Raw genomic sequence first — 21,639 nt, forward strand, 5'->3', positions numbered from 1 at the left:
AATCAGTTCTACATCTTTAAACCAATTTACCAGCTTTAATAAACACAACAAAGTGGTTTATGACATGTAGTATATTATTTGATTGTTTTATTATAAAGACATACATAGCCTACCTACAATGCAATGCTTACCGCCCCTGTTTATTTAGTTAGTTACATTGTTGCAATGCAATTACTGTCCCCAGTGAGATTTCATGACACATACAAAAATACAAAGCAAAGGAGCTGATCTATGAACTGGATGACAAACTCAGTTTCAACTGGTTTAAGTGAGATTGATAAAAGATGGAAACAATTAGCATGAATACAATTTTTTTCAGAGACATTAAGAAGAGTGCATTTGATACAGAGAAGCACAGTACTGCAGAGGTTAAGAAAAAGAACTGACGTGAGTAGTTGGTCTGGCTTAGAGCTTACTGTACTGGAGGTTAATGAACAATCATGTTTGTGGAGGAAGGCATTCAACGAGAGCGTTGTCAAACTGATTTGACTTCTGAAACTCAAGTCGATGTTTCAACTTTCCTCTCTTTTCAGGTGCATCATGTCAATATCAACGGGCTGTATTCACCAGGCAAAGGACTTCAATTTTATATAAAGCTTCAAAGATAATATTGAGGGGTGTCATTTAGCAAAGAAGCTGGATTTGAATATCAATGACAATATTCCATAATTTCTCCCCATTTCATGCACACTCGACCACAAATAAAGTATCTCAAAGCATTTCAAGTACTCTTTTGGCCCATACATGGTTGTCTTCAGATACCCATTGATCACTGGCGACAAGCTCCTCACTGGGGATCTGTGCTGGATGATCCCACAATGCCATGCTGTCGCAGCAGGTTCCTCAGGATCTGATTCTTGGACTTCCAGTCTTCCACCTGAGCAACAACACACAGCAGCAGCAAAGTGCAAAGAATGATCCGCTGATTTATGACTTTCCATCAGGAATGCAATGACCATAATAAAGACACAGTGAACTGTAGAAATAGGAGGTTTAGATTGGACACATAATTGGTCTTTTTTTTAGAAAGAAGCTATCAGCTACATGCTTTGAAAATATATAAATTGAATGCTATTGAAAAAAAACACTTTATGATCTAAAAACTATATGTTGTAGCATGATGGCTGGACTTCATTTCACCCACGAATCATTCTATCAGCTGCTCCTAAAACAAACTTCAACTTTGACGAAAGAACACAAAACCCACATGGCTCCACAAGGCCACAGTAAGTCAATTGTTTCGGCAGCTCTTTTGTTAAGTGATCAATTGTTTCAGTAAGTTTTCAAGCAAGCTGGTTCCAGCTACTTAGATGTGAGGATCTGCTGCCTTGCCTCGTCCTACATTTCCAGTTTTCGCTTTAACGTTATCTCTATGAAATCCTCATGTTTGTATTCTGAGTGACATCCCAGCAGCAGATCGCTCAGCGACAGCTAATGATGGTTGGCTGGCAGTGGAGAGCCACAGATCTGACACATTCAATATGTTTATTTAATGCTGTGTTATGTCTAATTCTGATGTTTGTTGGTTTAGAATTACAAACTAGGAAGTACTCCTAGTATACAGCAGTTTCTCATTTACACCGTGGAGGTTGAAAAAATGCTAATTTTTTTTCTCCAAAGGCCTGGGTCATGACCAATTTCTCTAATAAGATTTTAAGACAAATAACTTCCATACACACTATCTATCATTTCCACTGTCAGTGTACATGTGTGTCAGTTCAACTCTGCCACAGCAGTAATGACAAGGAAACTACACTGCAATTATAAATGGTCAACATTTCAAATCTTGTACGGTGGCAAAACGTAATGATACTTGGCAGCTTTAGTCCCAGTTTACTGGCAAACATATGCAGAAATATACCTCTTGTCTAAGTAACTGGTTGTCAATCCGGAGACGATCAAGAGTGCTGATATCTTCCCCCAGCTTCAGGTTGCTCTGTCGGAGTTCCTTGATGTACTCACAGGCTTTTGACAAGATTCCTCCTTTACTCTGAAACCAAAGAGAAGAGAACAAGAAAACAATTTAGACATTACCCTAATTGTTATTACTAAATCTTTTCAGTTGCAGCTATGTGTTTCACTCTGGGAACACTGATGGTTTGTGAAAAAGACGTCTGCAGAGAAACATACGTTCACTGGATTTACCATCATGAAAACCAGAGTCAGGTGAGAGTCTGGGCGGCCTCACCTGTCCTGTCTTGGTATAGTCAATGTTACAGTCTGGGATGGCCTTTGACAGCTGCACAATCCAGTTGTTGATCTTGTCCCTTCGCCGGCGCTCAACTGTTGGAACAACATCTGAATTTGAGACTTTACTCTGTCATTCACATCTGCTCAGATACTTGTAATAAAATACAGCCATGTCGTGGACCTCTCACACTGGATGTGAGCCCTGACCTTCATTGTGCTGGGCTCTCCGTTTCTCATCTCTGGAACCCCGAGGAGCATCTTGCTTTCTGGAAAACAAAAATACTAAGTTGGCTCGACTTGCAGGTCGAAGAAGACTCAACACTTAGCTAATATTGATCACTTTTAAATACAGAAAGAGTGCTGTAATTCTGATGTTCTTACGCTATGTATGGCTGAGTGCGAGGTGCGATTGTCCTTTGACTGGAACCTGTCAAAACCTCCTGGGGTGACATCATCACATAAAGCTGCCCTGTGAAAGGAAAGCTTACCGTCAGCTGCTGAGAAAAACTACAAGTAGACATATATACAGTATGTTGTAATCGTGAAGCCCTAAATTATGGCCAATTTAAAAGAAGATGGTTTGAAATTTGTTTAAAAAGATGCATATTATTTTGTGCATATTTTGTTTTGAGCTCATGATCACTATTGTTATTTAGATTTTGCAAAGCCAGTGTCAATAGAAAATGGCACTGGACTGTATTCTTTGAGCAAGAAGATAACAACATGGGCTTGTCATAGCCAAGTGGCAGGCCTCACATATGGGCAGTGATTACCTGTGGGGGTGGTCTGGCCGAGCAGTGTGTCAGAGGCCTGCACTGTGGTCACCATGGTGCCAGTGGTGGCGTCTGCGATGGTGGCGGGGTAGTAGGTGTACTGCGTCTCCGTGCTGCCGTCTCCCTCTAAGCCCTCAGACTGGGAGAACACAGCCTGACATCAAAGAGACACAAACTCTGCTGTCAGCCTCGCAGTGTTCAACAGGTGCACAAGAAATGAGAGATCAAATCTATGAGACACTTTGAAATCTGCAAGATTCTGTCAAGGCAGTTACTGCTGTGGAAGGACAGAAACTATATTCACTGAATATAACAATATTGAGGTAAAACCAGCTGCATATTTTAATATCAAGAGGTTTACTAAAAAAAAAATAAAAAAAATGGATATAACATTAGACTTTTTTGGCCCTAATCCTCCCCAGTCCCCAATCCTGATCCCTACCTTTAATATTGGGTATCTGCTGATACTGAGTCCCATCTGACACTTATATTTACTTAAATGTAGATAAAATATGTATGATACATTGAACTGACAACTGTAGCCTATTTAATGTAGCCAAGTAATTTTTTTACAAGATACTTGATCCAAAACTGGAGCTCCAAATATTCATATGAATGCATGAATGTCTAACTGGGAGACTGTGTGAAACTGACGCCGTCACTCTGCTGGAGTGGTGAGAGCTACGAACACACACTCGGTCCACTTGCAGTTGTACAGCTGTGTTACCAGGCCGGCCTTCTTCTCTCATCTTCGGCTGAGCACAGACACCGGCTGCAGAGAGCACTTCAACCAGGTAACAGACGCTATGTTTCTTTCTGGCCTGCCATCAAATTACTCACGGAATTTGCATTAATTATCTATGCCAGATATGATCGCTGGCATTGTTTGTCTTTTAAACCAGTGAAAGTGACGCAAAATAGTGATGGTTAAGTATGACAAATATGTTTTGAACACTGCTCTTTGCTGATGATAAATGGCCTCAGAGTTTATTGAATCCATGCATTTTGCCAGCCTCAGTGTCTTAGCTCACTGGGGCGCCCAAATACTTTTTCATATTCAACTTGCATCTTTCTTCAGTAACAAAAGAGCCTCAATCAGAGCCAGCACTGCTACTGATGTGGACACAAATGACATCAATAAACCCTGTAAAAAAGATGTAGCCATGGAAAAATTCAGCTGTATTACATCAACTGAGCTCTGCTGGACTGTCACTGCGTCCTCCTCCACCTTATGTGTTCACCCTGTACCTACAGCGTTTCAAGTCATGTCCTCAAGATTAGAAATAAATGTTTAGACGGTAATGCACTCACAAACTATAGGCTGATATCCAACCTTCCATTCAACAGTAAGATACTGGAAAAGATTCAGTGCAAATTAACTCTTTTCTCAAAGAAAGAAATATCCTGGAGGATTTCCAATCAGGCTTTAGTACAGAACATTTACTTATTTACTATTTTCCATCCTTGTTTTTATTTCCATTCTGTCTTTTTTACGTGAAGCACTTGGTGCATGTGATTTTGCTTGATTTCTTGTATGAAAGGTGCTACACAAATGAAAGTGTTTATTATAATCATCATATGCAGCTAAATGCTTGTACTGTTGAGCCCAGCTGTGACAAAGGAGGTTGTTCTCACCTGTGTGACAGCCTGAGTAGTTGCAGGGAAACCAGCGACCACACTGACCGCCGAAGCGCCATCTGTCTGACCCTCCAACTGGCCATCCGACACCTGGATCACTCTGTAGGTCACCTGGGACACAACCCATTACACTGAGTGGTCAATATTTCACCACCAATTGTAGAGCATATAGATACAGAATCTAAATCTAACTTCTGCTTTTAGGCCTCCATTACGTGAAGTGGGTCATGAGTGCTGAGACCAGGAGGTAAAGAGACTGGCATACTGGCACAATTATCAAGAAATGTGAAATCACAGACAAGACATGCACTTGATAAAAAGCATATTGCATGTATTCAATGACAGTGGAAAACCTGCAATGTACTTTTGCCTCAGCCCTGCCATCATGGTTGTCCTTGACTGAATGACTGAATGAGTGATAAAGTTACACCACTGGTCAGAGTCGAGTGTTAGAGTTAGGGAGGAAACCCTAACAGTCCTGAATTACATCCTCGGGAGGCAGAAGCGCTGCGATAGGTCAGTTCTTGCACAAGTTGTAGCCTGGACGTTCACAGCAGAAGCACATTTCTCTGTGCCGGTCAACAGGAGATGTTCCTCTGCTCTTTTCTAATCACATGTAGCCCTACTAGTGGGACAGTCTAAATCAAACTTGATGTCAGTTCACAATTTTTCATTAAAATTTAAAAATGTGTGCTTAGTCCTTATTTTCAAGTTCTGTATCTACAATATTAATCCAAAATTTATTTTCACTTTGTAGTGATGCTGAGGTCTGTCTGACTGCTGTCTGTGTGGAGCATCTGCAGAAAGATCCCTGAATTACAGTGTCTGCCTGCAGACTTACATGAGTGCATGTGTGATTATGTGTAATATATCCCAGTGAATGTCAGCTCCAGTGCCTCTTGGTGGAAACAACAGTCAGAGAACAACACCTGACAGGTTACCAGAAATGATCTGACATAACTCTGTCCTACCTGGCCGCCTGCTCCTTCTGTCTTGAAGAGATATTTGATGGGCTGGTCAGTGAAGGTGGCAGCAGACTGAATGGTGGCAATAGCTGCCGGGTCCTCTGCCGTGGCTACGGACCCTGAAGGAGCGCAGAGCCACATCAAATGTTAGTCAGCTTCATTGTACTGTCAGAAATAGCTCATTAATACTGCTTCGGGTGTAATCACACAACCCTGCGTGCTCTTATAGGGTAGGAACTGAAGTGCAAGGAAAAGACACACAATAAGCACATACCCACCATGCTTTCATGGTTTGAATGTGGGAGTAAAGGTAGCCATAGTGCTTTAGAGGGGTTCACTGGACTGGGCTCAGACACTTCAGGAAGCCTGAATCAATGACTAATGAGTCTGAAACATTCAGACACTGCCTAAACCTGGGTCCTGAAAGCACATACACTCCCTTGATACGTTTTTAATGACTTTAGATAGCTTTTCACAGCACCGTAAAGATATTGGCATCGATTTAATAAGTACTAGTTAAGTTAATGGGAGTTTTTCCTCTCTTACCTTCCTCGTTGACGGTAACACTCCCATCTGGTTCAGGGCTTTTCTGCTGGCTGCACGCATTGAAACACAAGAGAGGAGTCGTGTTATGGTGACATTAGCTAATTATTTAACTAACCACTAGCCAGCCAGTGGACGGGTAGCCTGCTCTATCAACGTATTTTTGCTGTTAATAGATGACAATGGCGCATGTTTGTGTCCCACTCACCTCTTCATTTCTGCCGACAGTCTAGGACGAGGAGACCGCCTTCACTCGCTCCCGCAGCCAGACTGTGAAACAAGTTCATAAGTTTGACGAAAAGACGGAACAAACTTTGCTCGAAACGACAGAATGATGATTATCAATAAGACTTTCAATGACAATGACCCTCAAGCAGAGGATTAGACCCTGAACAATGTTAGGAAAGGGTTGTTGGTAGCTATTCGCCAGGCTGTGCGAGCCGAGTTACTATGGGTGATAACGGAAACTGACCGTCTTTGCCTTCAAAATTAAAGCATTAAACTGGAGCGTACCAAACAAACAAACGCGTGATCGTTCATTAGTGCGAGTAAAAGCAGCATTATGGAAGTGCGTTTAAATAAACCTTGAAATATTTCTTACCTATGACTTGAATTCTAATATTATGCAATGTCGCTCAAAATAATTTTAATAGGTATGTAAACATGTATTTTGTTTTGGGGACTTGCACCGGAACTTTTGGCTTGTTAAAGTTACCTTGACACGGATCCTGCCTTTCTGCTACATTATCATTCGGCCCCAGCGGTTTTTACAGATGTTTAACGAAACACTTTCCTTTCCGCTAGCTTTGTGGGAGCAGTGCCCGTAACGGTGAATACATACAGTGTTTAATGATATTTAATGGGTTAAATCATACACGCACTGCTAAATTGTGGTAAATAATATTTCAGTCTGAACAAAGATCTACTTACACCGCAGTGGTCCCTCCCCCGATATTTGTCAACAGAGCAGCGTCGGTGTCGGCTATACGCATGCGCGAAAGGAACATTCAGTCAGCCGGTTCCAGATCAGTTCCAAAACCTTGAATACCATATTGTACACAACAAAGCAAAATTAATATCTGACTCACGACCTGTAGTTGGTAATGCCACATCCTCAGTGGACCTGAAATAGGGTTCCGGCAGATGAGTGACAGCCTGAACCGTGTGTGGTGAATTTCTTAAATTCGGGTCGCGAGAACCTGTAAAAGATGGAAAACTGTACAAAAACTATCGGCCGTCAAATTAAAATTACCCCAAAAGTTACCCGAAAGATAAAAAAGGTGTTACGTCTGAGTTGCAATGCTATAGGTTAAACTTTGCTTTTGAATATATCTTTCTCGATTATGTTTTTGGTCGCACTGTAAATATGTATTTTATGATAGCAAATGTCTATATCACGAAAGGCTGCCTCTTACATACACTGCACAGCTTCCTGTTTATATTTCTTGCCACAGAAATTCATTATGTGATGAGAAACAACCGGAAGACCGAAATTTGGCCAGCTTGACGGAGGTAAAATCAAGAGGTGCTGCAAGTGGCCGAGAGAGGTCACTGTTGAGTCCAGTGTCAGCTGGGCGTCCGATGCGGTCATTGTCGCAAATTCGCCAGCACGTTTACTGCGATACTGACAAGATTCACAGGTATGTGACTTAAATACAACCCTGGAGAGAATGCAATGAAATCAACAGCAACAATCAAAAAATCAAACACACAACAAAATGTGCCCTTGATTTTCTATCAGACCTACTCTGCTCCACTGACACGCGGAAATAAGTATTTCCAGCTTAATTCATCAAACTAAGGCAGCTTTCGTATACTCTATGCCATCGCGTTGTTTGTGAGAGGACTCAGCAGAGTGAAAGGCAGCAGAGGGAGAAAAACACACTGGACAGCGCCCGTGGTTCGATCCCGCGGAGGGATGGAGAGCAACGTATTCTCTACAGAGAGAATTGATGTTCGAAGTAACCACTGAGCTAAACCAGTGCGGAGGGAGCAGCCGGAAAATGGAGTTATAAACACCACCCATACCGCTTCAGGTGGATGACGAAAAAAGGATTAAATAATAAATAAATATATTTCATTTATTCCAACATTCCTCATCACATCTACATTATAGTACAAGTAAAAGTCTTGAACTCAAATTGTACTTCAGTCTAACAATGAAATTTAACAATGAGATTTTGTATTTATATATTGTGGACACCGTTAGACATTTCTAGATTATACTTTGATAGAAATTTTACACCGTTTATACAAAAAACAGACAACTTTCTTCATCGAAAGTAGTTCAGTTTTTAACCTTGAGGTTGTTTACTCATCGACCACCAGGTGGCGCTTAAATGTGCCACTGCATTATGGAAGCAGAAGCCCCAGTCAGTCTGTGTGCATCATGTACTGTGTGGTTATTCAGTTCTGCCTGTCCTTCTGTTCAGGATGTTGTTCTGCTGTTACTAATTGAAAAATGAATCTCCTCCAGATGAATGTCCAGGAGTTATTAGGTTCTGCAAATGGAAGGAAAACCTTTATTAATATACTTCTAAATAATATTAAAGATTCAACAAGGACAGAGGGATAAAATATGGGATAAAATATATGATCATAAGACACAACAGAGGGAAATGCAATGATGCAGCCTCCAAAAGGTTGTTATATACTATCACTGACTGTACACACAACAGGATCTCCTATTTGATGGAATCAAAGTCACACATCTGCCGAAATATATAATCAGTGAAACAGAAGCTTTAAATAAGATAAGACAGAGATAAATGCATAGTCACCTGTGCTCTATGAACTGCTGGAGGGACACAAACTGTTTACCACCTCCAAGGTCCTCCGCAGACCCCCCAGCACCCCCTGGGCTGGCCCAGGAACTGGTTTGAGCCCTGCAGATAAAAACCTCAACAAAACCTTAAGCTCTCGGTGGTTTAGTGAATGAAGGAAGAGCTCGGATTCTGTAAACGAGAGCAGCAGCCTGACAAATATCTGCTCCAAACATAGAGACAAGTGCTCCTGCACAGATCTGGGATCAGCTGGTCAAATGTTTTATTACTAAAGGTCAAAGGGACACACACACACACACACACACACACACACACACACACACACACACACACACCTGAACACACAGGAAATAACAAAACTAACACTCAGATCCAAGACAGAGACTTAGATGAGAAGACCGATACCACAGTGAGCTAGTTTAGTTTATCTTAGCTTAGCTTAGCTTAGCACAAAGACTGGAAACAGGAAATAGCTAGCCTGACTCTGTCTTCAGGCAACACTTTTTTTCCATGAGCATCTAACATTGCTCAGCATGCGATTACGTTACATACACGACAGGGTTCCTTGTGCGTCTGTATGAGACAGAGAGGGCCGTGACAAAGCGTCAGGATTTGACGACCTGGGAATGAGACTGAGTCTGAAGTGGCCCGACTTAAACCCCAGTGCAGGATACTAATCAAGAATACAGGCTGAGGTGAATGAGACTAGTCCAGCGTTTGTCTTCTTCCTAAAACCTTTTCACCAGCACCTTTAGAGGCCTGGGTTGAAGACACCACTTAAGTTGATGACAGCTCACTTCTAAATTGTAGGACATGTACAGGAGCACCACTGGCAGCTGCTGAACCCCATCTCTGATTCCTCTGTCAGAAACTCAGGCCTAACTGACACAAACATCACAAGAACTCTCATTTTACACCCTAAGTGTTTAAAAAGAGAGTTTGAGAGTGTTTTCTTGTGTTTTTTTTTTGTATGTGCAATACAATCATTAAATAAATCAGTCTAATGTCTGCATATTTGAGTCAATGACCATGATTAAATACATGATTACATACTGTAAATGATTACACACACAGGAAATCACAAAATCTTATGAATATATGCTGATTCAAAGATCATGGTTTTTATTCAGGGATGCACAACATCAGGTACTCAGGTGAGTACCAGGAGATGCTGTTTGGTTCTCACCCCACACGTAGCGTGGCCTTCTTCGTGCATTGAGGATGATGAAGACACACCTCTCAGTCTCTGGTTGAACTTCAGACTAGCTGTCTCATCCACAGGTCAACAGCTGGCTTTGGGTCAGATGTCTCTGTGGTCGTCTTTGACAGGCGAACGTGCGTCAGGGCTGAGGGACGAGTCCGCGACGGACGAGACCGGACTTGGTTTTAGACAATTCAACCACCCTGCCGATGTCGGGCTGACAGTCTGGACTGCCCGTCTTTACTGTTTGGACCAAGTCACACACAGAGAGAGAATCTGTTCTCTCTCAGTGGATCTCTGTCAAGTTGCAAGGTGGTTTTTTGACGTCCTTCGTTCCATCAAAGAGCAGCTTCTGAAATTCAGCAGACTGCGACTTCGCTTTCAGCTCCCCGCTGACGCTTTGTGCAATGCTCCGTGTTCCCCTTCATGCCAATATGTGCCTCAACATTCACTCCTAGCTGCTTCAATAAAGCAAAACCCTCAGCAGAAGAAGACCTAGGACATACAGTATGTGTTTAGCCTTTTGAAATCCTTAGAGAAAAACATTATGCAGAGCTTACTGTTTACAATGTCCACACAAGCAGATTCATCGTTCATTGTATGACACACACCTTTTTCAGTTGCCCATTTTGAACAATCGGACGTTACTCATCTCTGATTTTTGTCATACATTTGTACCTGTATGCCAGTTTTGTGCAGCACTCATTAAAGTTCATTTTAGCTTTTAGGACTTTCCGCCCTCCTCCGTCCCCCCTCCTTTGTGTTGTTCCTTCACTTGTCCAGGTGTTTTTTCTTTCTTGCAGGTTTGATAATCAATAACCAGCTCTGGTTCTTCTGTTTCTCTCAGTTCTGCAACTATTGTTGTGGGATGAGCCTGCAGAGGCTCCAGCTCTCCATCCTCTGGAACATTTTCTTAAACGTTTATAAGGCCTTCTATATTGCCTGCAGGGACTTCTAATGGTCCTGTAAGACCTTTAATGGGCCTGTAAGGCCTTCTGAATTTATGATTTACCTGTTCTCTCTGACAATACACATAGCTTTGTTTATCCTAGATGGCAAACAAACTCATTGTAGACCCACGCATCTACATCGGAATAAGAGGAAAATGTGCTTTGAAACAAAGAAATAAGGAAACTTGTGATATGACTGAACACTGCTGATTTATAGAGGAATCTTCAGTTTGTCATATATGTACATATCAGGATGCCTCATAGCACCTCCAGGCAAGCCACCACTGGAGATGAAGCATATTCGACAATGAAATCACACCGACACTTGTCATCTCTTAACATTCACTTTAAAGGAACAATCTGCTAAAATCTGTATTTTTTGTAAGTAAAATTAAAAACAAAGTGTATTTACCTGTAGACTGAAGACAACATGTTAAAACAGAGCAAATGTTTAGCAGTTAAGTGAAAATGACTACATTTCTGTTGGTCAAAGCTTCCACAGCTCATGCCTCATGTTGTCTGGCTGTCTGTAACAAGAACCCTCCACAGGGACACAATCACCATCGGCCACAGTAAGGTTGGTGCTTCTTGCAGCAGCATGCCTGTGGTGGCGCGACAGGGCTTGATGCGTTCTGGAGGGAAAGTGAGAGAGAGATTAGGCTCAGTAGCACGCATTTGTGGCACCGTCTTTCTCAGCTATGTTGACATGAACCCGAACAGTTTTACCGATGCAGAACGTTGTACTTGCAGAATTCTGCATATAACAAAAGGAAGTCTAGCAAATAGCATGAGTTAATTTAAACACAAGATACTTGTGCTCAAAAAGAGAATTCATTCTCAGTGAAGAACCTTGGAGCTCTAATCTGCCTCTATACCTGCCAAAGAGCAGTGATTCCTAACACGTCTCTGGGGGTCATCAGGTGGAAACCTCCCTTCAACAGTGTTTCGCCTACTTAGTCCCACTACACCTCCAGGAGGTTAGGCAGTGAACTCCGGCGTCCCAGAGTCACCCCCCCTAGTGCCAGTTCACACTGCTCCTACACAATCCAAACAGCACCGCCACGTTCAACTGACCCAGAGATGCTCCAGGTAGTGGCCAGTACCGATGCTACCATTTAACTATTGCTAATGCTACTGCTAACCGCTAGGAAGAACAGAAGAAGACAATACAGTTCCGATGCTACCATTTAGCTAATGTTATGTGCTAACCGCTACCTGCTAAGAGGAACAGAAGAAGACAATAACGCTAGATTCACCTATACTGTCACCTATACTAACTGCTAAGATACTATCATACTCTCACCGCTTTAGCTATTGTTAGCTGCTACAATGCTACCACAGGCCTAGATGCCACATGTAACTGCCGATTGCCACACTACCATCATCTACCCCTGCCTCTCACCAACTGCACCAAGAAAAAGCGGGGTGGGAATACAAACCCTGGTTCGGGTAGGGGATAGAAAATAAAGAGGTAGAGTCAAAAGATGAAAGTAGGGATTGGATACAGACCCTTGTTCGGGTAGGGGGTGGAAAATTTAGAAGGTGCTGAAGGTGGAGGCCTAAACCACAGACTAGATTTAACAGCCTCTTCTAACATTTCCTTCAAGAAGCAGCAAACCCTACCATTTCCTTCAAAAAGCAAACAGAGCAGGAAAACAAACCCTAACATTTCCTTCAAGAAGCAGACAAAACAGGAAAACAACCAAAAAGATCAAAAAACAAGCCAACTCTGTGTCTTACCACGCAAACTCACCTGAACAGGCCGCATGGTCCCAAAGAGAGACTCTAGCTGGCCACACCCCCACCTTATCTAAACTTCCTGGTTCTCTTCCTATTGGCAGAGCGAGAAGATGGGGCGGGGAAAGCAGAGCAGAGGAGAGGTGTCTTGTTCAGACTTTAACCTCTTCTCTTGCCGGGTTAGGCATGCATGTCCTCTGCCTGCCCCCCCACTGTCCCTATTTCACCCCCCAACTACTATTATTTCTCCTGATCCATATCCACTGACTAGACCTAGCAGCCTCATCTGACATCTCCCTCACTGTCTTTCTTAAATTTTGCCCATGCACTCCCAGCTCCCTCAACAGTGAAACAGCTGACCCTGCAACAAAACCTCTACACCCCACTTCAACCGGACAGACCCTGGTCTTCCATCCCCTCTGCTCAGATTCTGTCTTTAAATCTGCATACTTAGTCTTCTTCCTTTCATAAGCTGCCTCCACTGAATTTTCCCAAGGGACTGTTAACTCAATAAAATACACAGTCTTTTTACTCATGGACCATAAGACAATGTCTGGCCTCAGATTACTATAAACTATTTCCTGGGGCACAACTAGCTGTCCTCCCAAGTCGACCTGCATTTGCCAATCATCAGCCCCTACCAGGCAGCCACCTCCCTGCTTTCTCCCTGACTTAGCAGCTCTATTTTTCTCCCCCTCTCGAACAAACTGCACATCTAACCTCTCCTTTCTAGAACTTCCAGAATTCACCTGCTTCCTTCTCTCCTCAATGCCTGCGGCTAAGCTTCTCAGCACCTGATTATGCCGCCATGTATACCGGCCTTGTGATAAGCTAATTCTACAACCTGACAAAATGTGCTTTAAACTTGCTGTACCTGAGCAGAGTGGGCACGATTGATCGCCCTGTACCCAGAGACTTAGGTTCTGCGGGGTTGGCAACACATCGTATGTCGCCCCTATCAGAAATTTAATACGGCCTTCCTCCATATTCCACAGGTCCCTCCAACTAAGTTTCCTCTTCTCAACACCTTCCCACCTAAGTGTTTAAAAAGAGAGTTTGAGAGTGTTTTCTTGTGTTTTTTTTTGTATGTGCAATACAATCATTAAATAAATCAGTCTAATGTCTGCATATTTGAGTCAATGACCATGATTAAATACATGATTACATACTGTAAATGATTACACACACAGGAAATCACAAAATCTTATGAATATATGCTGATTCAAAGATCATGGTTTTTATTCAGGGATGCACAACATCAGGTACTCAGGTGAGTACCAGGAGATGCTGTTTGGTTCTCACCCCACACGTAGCGTGGCCTTCTTCGTGCATTGAGGATGATGAAGACACACCTCTCAGTCTCTGGTTGAACTTCAGACTAGCTGTCTCATCCACAGGTCAACAGCTGGCTTTGGGTCAGATGTCTCTGTGGTCGTCTTTGACAGGCGAACGTGCGTCAGGGCTGAGGGACGAGTCCGCGACGGACGAGACCGGACTTGGTTTTAGACAATTCAACCACCCTGCCGATGTCGGGCTGACAGTCTGGACTGCCCGTCTTTACTGTTTGGACCAAGTCACACACAGAGAGAGAATCTGTTCTCTCTCAGTGGATCTCTGTCAAGTTGCAAGGTGGTTTTTTGACGTCCTTCGTTCCATCAAAGAGCAGCTTCTGAAATTCAGCAGACTGCGACTTCGCTTTCAGCTCCCCGCTGACGCTTTGTGCAATGCTCCGTGTTCCCCTTCATGCCAATATGTGCCTCAACATTCACTCCTAGCTGCTTCAATAAAGCAAAACCCTCAGCAGAAGAAGACCTAGGACATACAGTATGTGTTTAGCCTTTTGAAATCCTTAGAGAAAAACATTATGCAGAGCTTACTGTTTACAATGTCCACACAAGCAGATTCATCGTTCATTGTATGACACACACCTTTTTCAGTTGCCCATTTTGAACAATCGGACGTTACTCATCTCTGATTTTTGTCATACATTTGTACCTGTATGCCAGTTTTGTGCAGCACTCATTAAAGTTCATTTTAGCTTTTAGGACTTTCCGCCCTCCTCCGTCCCCCCTCCTTTGTGTTGTTCCTTCACTTGTCCAGGTGTTTTTTCTTTCTTGCAGGTTTGATAATCAATAACCAGCTCTGGTTCTTCTGTTTCTCTCAGTTCTGCAACTATTGTTGTGGGATGAGCCTGCAGAGGCTCCAGCTCTCCATCCTCTGGAACATTTTCTTAAACGTTTAAAAGGCCTTCTATATTGCCTGCAGGGACTTCTAATGGTCCTGTAAGACCTTTAATGGGCCTGTAAGGCCTTCTGAATTTATGATTTACCTGTTCTCTCTGACAATACACATAGCTTTGTTTATCCTAGATGGCAAACAAACTCATTGTAGACCCACGCATCTACATCGGAATAAGAGGAAAATGTGCTTTGAAACAAAGAAATAAGGAAACTTGTGATATGACTGAACACTGCTGATTTATAGAGGAATCTTCAGTTTGTCATATATGTACATATCAGGATGCCTCATAGCACCTCCAGGCAAGCCACCACTGGAGATGAAGCATATTCGACAATGAAATCACACCGACACTTGTCATCTCTTAACATTCACTTTAAAGGAACAATCTGCTAAAATCTGTATTTTTTGTAAGTAAAATTAAAAACAAAGTGTATTTACCTGTAGACTGAAGACAACATGTTAAAACAGAGCAAATGTTTAGCAGTTAAGTGAAAATGACTACATTTCTGTTGGTCAAAGCTTCCACAGCTCATGCCTCATGTTGTCTGGCTGTCTGTAACAAGAACCCTCCACAGGGACACAATCACCATCGGCCACAGTAAGGTTGGTGCTTCTTGCAGCAGCATGCCTGTGGTGGCGCGACAGGGCTTGATGCGTTCTGGAGGGAAAGTGAGAGAGAGATTAGGCTCAGTAGCACGCATTTGTGGCACCGTCTTTCTCAGCTATGTTGACATGAACCCGAACAGTTTTACCGATGCAGAACGTTGTACTTGCAGAATTCTGCATATAACAAAAGGAAGTCTAGCAAATAGCATGAAACATGATACATGGATTTAGTGGAGTCGTCCAGTCTTTTTTCATTAACGTCATTTCTTTCATTAACTTTATTAACTTTATTGTGTATTAACTCAACTTGAAATTTCTTTCATTTTCAGATCACTTCAGAACTTAAAAACACGAGTTGAGTGAACTTGCACCAGCAAGTGTTGGGGTGTATGCTATGCCTTTATTAGACAGCACAGGTCGGCATCGTAACCCCTAATGTAGGGCTGCCTATTCTGATTCATGTACGCCCACTTTGGAATCACAGTCCAGAAAGTTTGAGATAACTTAATTTATAATGTTACAGTGAAATAATTTGTTACATAGAATGTATTCTAATAATGTGACCTGAGCTGAATCAAAAATATATCAATTTATATTATATGATAACACGAATACTACTACTACTGATACAACTACCACCAATACTACTAGTAACAATAACTTCTACCACGTATCCACTCTTTCCTCTGGACAGAAACAATGTCTGTTTCGTCAACTGGATTATTGATTCGAGCTCTGAGTCTTTGCACTTATTTAAATCGCCATGCTTTTGCTTTTCTAACAGTAACAGTTCAATTTTAATGCAGTATCTTTTACTGTGTAATACCTGAAATTGTATTTACAAATGGAAGGTAATACTAACGTTTTCCTGTGCGTATGCTGTAGTCTATGGTGATTTGCTTCTCTTCCCTCCTGTTTCTTCGCGTCAGCGTGCAGTTGTAGTTCGTGGTTTTGTTGCCGTGCAGCAGAGGATGATCTGGAAGGAAAAGCCGGCACATCTCATTGGTTCCTTTAGCGAGCAGCGACCCGTCTGATGTCATAAATTCACAGATGAAGGGTGGAGAGCTTGGACACTCTGCATAATAGCAGTCCAACCTTGAATGGATTAAAATGTTGCGATTAATCATCATGTCAAAGCCTATGGAAAATTCGTATCAAATAAGTGCAAGGAATGAAAGAGATTATATTCCTGTGCTGTGTTGTTGATGAGTATGGATAGATGTTTGAACCTGAGGCTGTTGTTCTTGGTGATGCAAGCAGAAAAAATGCCAAAATCCCCTTGTTTTTTGGCAGAGGCTGAACCTGCAATCAGAGGGCAGGTTGTTGTATAAACCATGTCGTACTCCATTTAGCATTACAAGATGCTCCTGGACATATAATTTAATTTCATTTAGCACTAAAGTGTGAGATAGTTTAAAGAATGTCAGTCTGAGAGGTGAATGGCAATTTCGTGATTTCAGAGTTTCAGATTCTACTTCAGCCAAATTCTAAAAATCTCAAAGGTTGCCAGGTCCACAACTAGCATTTAGCCCACACACTGTACATTCTGTGTGATGGGCAAATGCCGCAAAAAAAAAAAAAAAAAAAAAAAAAAAAAAAAATGCAGTTTCTAAAAGTTCAGCCATTCAATATTACATCTGGACTTCATTCTTTAAAAAGTCATAAATTATTGAAAGATTAGCTGCATGGTAAATGTTTAGAATTTTAAGGAAATTATTCACTTTCTTTCCAGATGTTGGATGAGAAGGTGGAGACCACTCTTTATCTGAATGGAAAGTATGAAGCTAGAGCCAGGAGGTGATTAGCCTAGCTTAGCATAAAGACCGACAGCAGTGGGGAAACAGCTAGCCTGGCTATCTCTTAAGTAAAACCTACTAACATCACTAAGGTTCTAAATTAAACACAAACGGAAATGTAAAAATGACAGTTTGTGGTTTCAGGGGTAGCTACGTGCTCTAACCCCAGATTTCGTCCAGGTGTGTATACGCTTTTTCCTCCAGGCTTCTCCAATCCACAGCGGTCACAGAGTCTTTTGCCTGTTGTCTTGCTCAGATCGTGTTTATTTGGTAGGCTGAATACACCAATTTAGCATTGCCATTCTCTAACACCGTCGGACTCCTGATTGACAGTTAAATAAAAGAACTTCAGATTGGGGTGTGTTATGCTCACAGTGGCAAATGTGAGATGAGCAGTGGGCTTAGGAACATTTCCCACTAATTCTACAACCCCAGATGTTTGTCATTCAAAAACCTGTACTCAAATCAAATCACAGGGTATCTATCAGAAGTTCCACAGCTCCCTCTAAAGCCACAGATGCTTAATACAACTAGTTTCACAAGTGCAGTGGAAACACACTTTGATGTGCAAAATCAGAGCTCCCCCTTGAGCTGTGCTAACTGGCTCCCAGCTTTGCTCAGCATTTAATGCAGAAACATGAGAGTGATGTTATCTATTATTATTTAACATAAATTATTACTCCTCGAAATGATGTGACGTCACAAAGTAGAACTTTTATAAGAAGTGAATGACATCATGTTCAGTAAAATCAATAAATAATTTTGACCAAATGCTCTTCAATCAATGCGATAAGAAAAGAAAAAAAACACAGGAACAACAAAAACAACTCAACAGATAGTGTAAGGACTGGGGGTGAAAGAGGGCCATGGGCTAACAGTGAAGTAATCCAATTTCTCAAATCTGATTAAGGCTGGCTCTGCTGATTAATGAGCTTGTTACAGAAGCAGCAGCAACCACTAAAATGTTGTCGGTGTCTTCCTGAATTAAAAAGCTAGAAACTCAACCACCCACATCTGCTTATGTCCGCCATTACCATCATTAAATAAAACTTGAGGCTTACCTATGAAGAAGAGGAGAAGAGACAAAGAGATGTGCATTTTCCCTGATTCCACTGTGACACAAAAACAAAATGCAAGAGAGAAAAGATCATGTTCGAATGACACTTTATGACCTAATGCTGGATGTCTATTCATCGTGACAACAGGAACATATTATGCATGTATCTAAAGTGTAAGGAATAAAGTGTTGATGAGGTCAGGCAAATCCATACAAACACATGTTTAATATCAGTATTGATCTGGCTCTGTGCAGCAGTAGTGTATGAAGAACAGTTTTCTAAGCTTTAAAAACCATTAAACAATTAAATGAGGGCAAGAGTTTGACTTTTATTTTACTTTTATAGGAAATTTAACCCATTTCTAACCTTACATAGTGTGCACATAGTCTTAAACTTAAACACTTTGCTGTGTTCTAATCAGCATTATGCACAGTATGTAAAACAGTATGAAATGTAAATGTATTTCAGTGCCTTACCGTTGGTCCGTTTTTTTTGTTCTTTTCTTTTCTGTGACTTGCAGCAGTGGACGGCAGAAATCATAGAGTGAGTGTACTGGGCTGGGCAGGGCATGATGAGGAAAGCAGCTGGAATGGAGATGGGTGGGAGGGCTGGGTGGAAGATAGCCTTAAAGTGCTGCTGTATTGTGCAACACAGATTGTGGCTGTCTGAGTTCTGTGGGTGACTGCTGATGTGAAGGCTGCACATGTTTCTTATATTTGCACTGTTACTTTGCACACTTTGAACAAGAAACTTCTGAAAAAGTGTCCGCAGAGAACAGTTTGTTAAGCCACAGAGAAAACAAACAACAAGTCATATCTCCATTAGCCACAATTAGCAGCACATATGACAGTTGGATGTTCTGTGACTGGATGTTCTTGCCAAAATGCACTGTGGGTGTCACAGCTAACTTTCCCCCCAAAGCTTTGCACATGAACTTGGACTTTTACTTCATACCAAAAACACAAATGTTTATCTTTTTGACCGATTGGTTCAACCGGTAGTTTCGTGCCGATCCAACCTGCAAATCCTGCCCGGATCTTTCCGTCCTGGTGTGGTCAGCCCTGCAAGGCTCTGGTTGTTCTTCTCTGCAAGCCATCACTGCACCAAGTTGTGACGCTAACAGGCCTGGTAGCCCCTCCCTACTTTTCCTTCTCACCAGACCGTTAGTGTGCTGTTTCTGACATATGTGGATTATTCTGGGTGGCACATCCCTTCTCCTTCCCTAGACACCTGGCGCTCTGTGACAAGCTCACACTAACTTTCTGCTAGCTCTCCCCAACCAGACTATGCCACTGCTGTGCTCCACCCCAGATCTTCATAAACCTAATGCCCACCTGCATCCAGACTGCATGTACATTCTTGAAGAAGCTGGAACACTTCGCAGAGGCCATCCGCTATACAGAGGCCCTAAACTTCATCCCATCCCTGTGGTTCTGTCACACCCCAACATCCTCATTACGTCACCACAACAAACAAAGCGTGAATCTGTCTAATTGCTGTCCTCTTCCTCAGTCCTCATAACCAATCACAGAACAATGTCACCTGAAACTGTTTTTTTTAACAATAACAGCCTCTTTTTAATTAAATGCATAACCGATAGTAACCTTGGTTTCCTCTGCCTAGCTGAAACCTGCCGCAAAACCCTGGACTGTTTTTCATGAGCACACAGCACTCTTAAATACTCAATTCTGATTGGTCAATCACATAAATTAAGCGGCGTTTATTTCTTGATAGACCACCGGCTGCTCAGATATTCCGTTGCTAGGGAAGCCATAGCAATAGTCATAGACTAAAGGGGCAATCCGTTAATGGCAAAATATGGAGCATTTTCCGGACATAACTTTTAATTTGTTAGGAGAGGACAACACACTTGACGTGTGGATGGAGAATGACATGTCCCCAGCAGACATGAAAAGTAAAGAACAACGCTGGACCGACAGGTGAAGCCATATTAAGTTTACTTTCAGATGTCAACACGTCAGGCTTCTATGTCATCCTGTTTATTTCGCCATAGGAACCTACTCACTCTCCATTATCCCTTACCTAAACCAGAGCGCACCCACAGGTTTCACACACATTGATAGACCTCATCTTGAGGAGCGGGGAGGTGGTGTTGCTGCTGCTTACAGGAAGGACCAGGTCCCTTCCTACCTCGCCGGCCAGCTCCACCACCACACTCCTCCCCACAGCCTCCATTCCTCTGATGCTAGCTTCCTGTCTCCACCACTTGAGACCAAGCACCAGGCAGAATTGCTCCAGAATTCTCTGCCCAAACAAATCTGAGACTCTTCAGCACCTTGTTTTTCCCTCTGTTGTTTTTGTGTGCTGTCACTCTACAGATTAATTTTCACTACCAAAAAAAACTGAACTTTTTAATATTGTTTCTCAATTTACACAATCTACATACAGTAACAATCATGACTCTGTTCTTGGTTAATGCAATCAGCATGTTTTTCTGTTTTTTTATGGTTTTATTTTTGTTTTTCTGATCGTGGAACCGGAAATTAGTGTGTTAGTGCATTAGGAATAATGGATATGGGTTAGATAATGCTTTCATTTCCTGCATCTACCTCCCCCCAGAGAAATTAGAAAACAGCCATGCCTTCAGAGTGAAAAGTGATGCCAGAGAAAAATCTTCAAATACTGTGCCTGTGAATACAAACAAACACAAAACAAGCCGTAAATAGTGGCAGCCAGAAACACAGCAACCTGGAGATACGCGATTTGAAAACATTTGATAGTCATGCTCTAGTCCTATGGATAAGTATTACGAAAGCAATTATGGCATCATGCTTTCATGAATGGCACATACTAAAAAAAAACCTGAAGCTGACTCCCATAAGAATCTGGAGGATTGGTAAGTAGCTTCAAACAGTAACACTGTATGACAACTAAGAGCTGGGATTAATACCAGTGCATGATGATGATTTAATGGTTTGATTTTCAAATGTCCTGAGGCGGTCAACGTCAGACACTCTTTCCCGGGCGATCCAGCTGGGGTGATCAGTTCCCGGCCTGCCTCCCAGCAGCAGTTGACCACGTGTTGTTGCTAGATTTTCCCCAGACTCTTAACCGGCTGCTCAGTGATGGTTCGAATGATCACAACATATAGAGCAAAGCCGAACTTGTCTACCACACACCCCTTTTTCAGCATCAAT

At 42.2% G+C, this 21,639-nt stretch overlaps 2 protein-coding genes across 3 annotated transcripts; both read right to left on the minus strand.

The window, feature by feature from the left end:
• Positions 1-21: 21 nt before the first annotated feature.
• usf1 (upstream transcription factor 1) lies at positions 22-7,081 on the minus strand. Of its 2 annotated transcripts, none has more exons than XM_041940495.1 (11): positions 7,040-7,081; positions 6,318-6,379; positions 6,113-6,162; positions 5,573-5,685; positions 4,599-4,712; positions 2,964-3,117; positions 2,572-2,659; positions 2,398-2,456; positions 2,189-2,283; positions 1,862-1,990; positions 22-877 (listed from the first exon to the last, which is right to left on the minus strand). In XM_041940495.1, the coding sequence occupies exons 2-11, from the start codon at positions 6,323-6,325 to the stop codon at positions 788-790; spliced, it is 900 nt and encodes a 299-aa protein (XP_041796429.1). In that variant the 5' UTR covers positions 6,326-6,379; positions 7,040-7,081; the 3' UTR covers positions 22-787. The 2 variants fall into 2 exon arrangements, with proteins under 2 accessions (XP_041796429.1, XP_041796430.1); XM_041940496.1 differs by lacking the exon at positions 7,040-7,081 and adding an exon at positions 6,825-6,843.
• Positions 7,082-15,271: 8,190 nt separating this feature from the next.
• LOC121609133 lies at positions 15,272-20,677 on the minus strand. Its single transcript, XM_041940691.1, has 6 exons — positions 20,545-20,677; positions 18,958-19,065; positions 18,485-18,535; positions 16,857-16,929; positions 16,490-16,722; positions 15,272-15,679 (listed from the first exon to the last, which is right to left on the minus strand). The coding sequence occupies exons 1-6, from the start codon at positions 20,675-20,677 to the stop codon at positions 15,558-15,560; spliced, it is 720 nt and encodes a 239-aa protein (XP_041796625.1). The 3' UTR covers positions 15,272-15,557.
• Positions 20,678-21,639: the final 962 nt, after the last annotated feature.

This window comes from Chelmon rostratus, chromosome 7 (assembly GCF_017976325.1).
Source record: "Chelmon rostratus isolate fCheRos1 chromosome 7, fCheRos1.pri, whole genome shotgun sequence".
Taxonomy (NCBI): domain Eukaryota; kingdom Metazoa; phylum Chordata; class Actinopteri; order Chaetodontiformes; family Chaetodontidae; genus Chelmon; species Chelmon rostratus.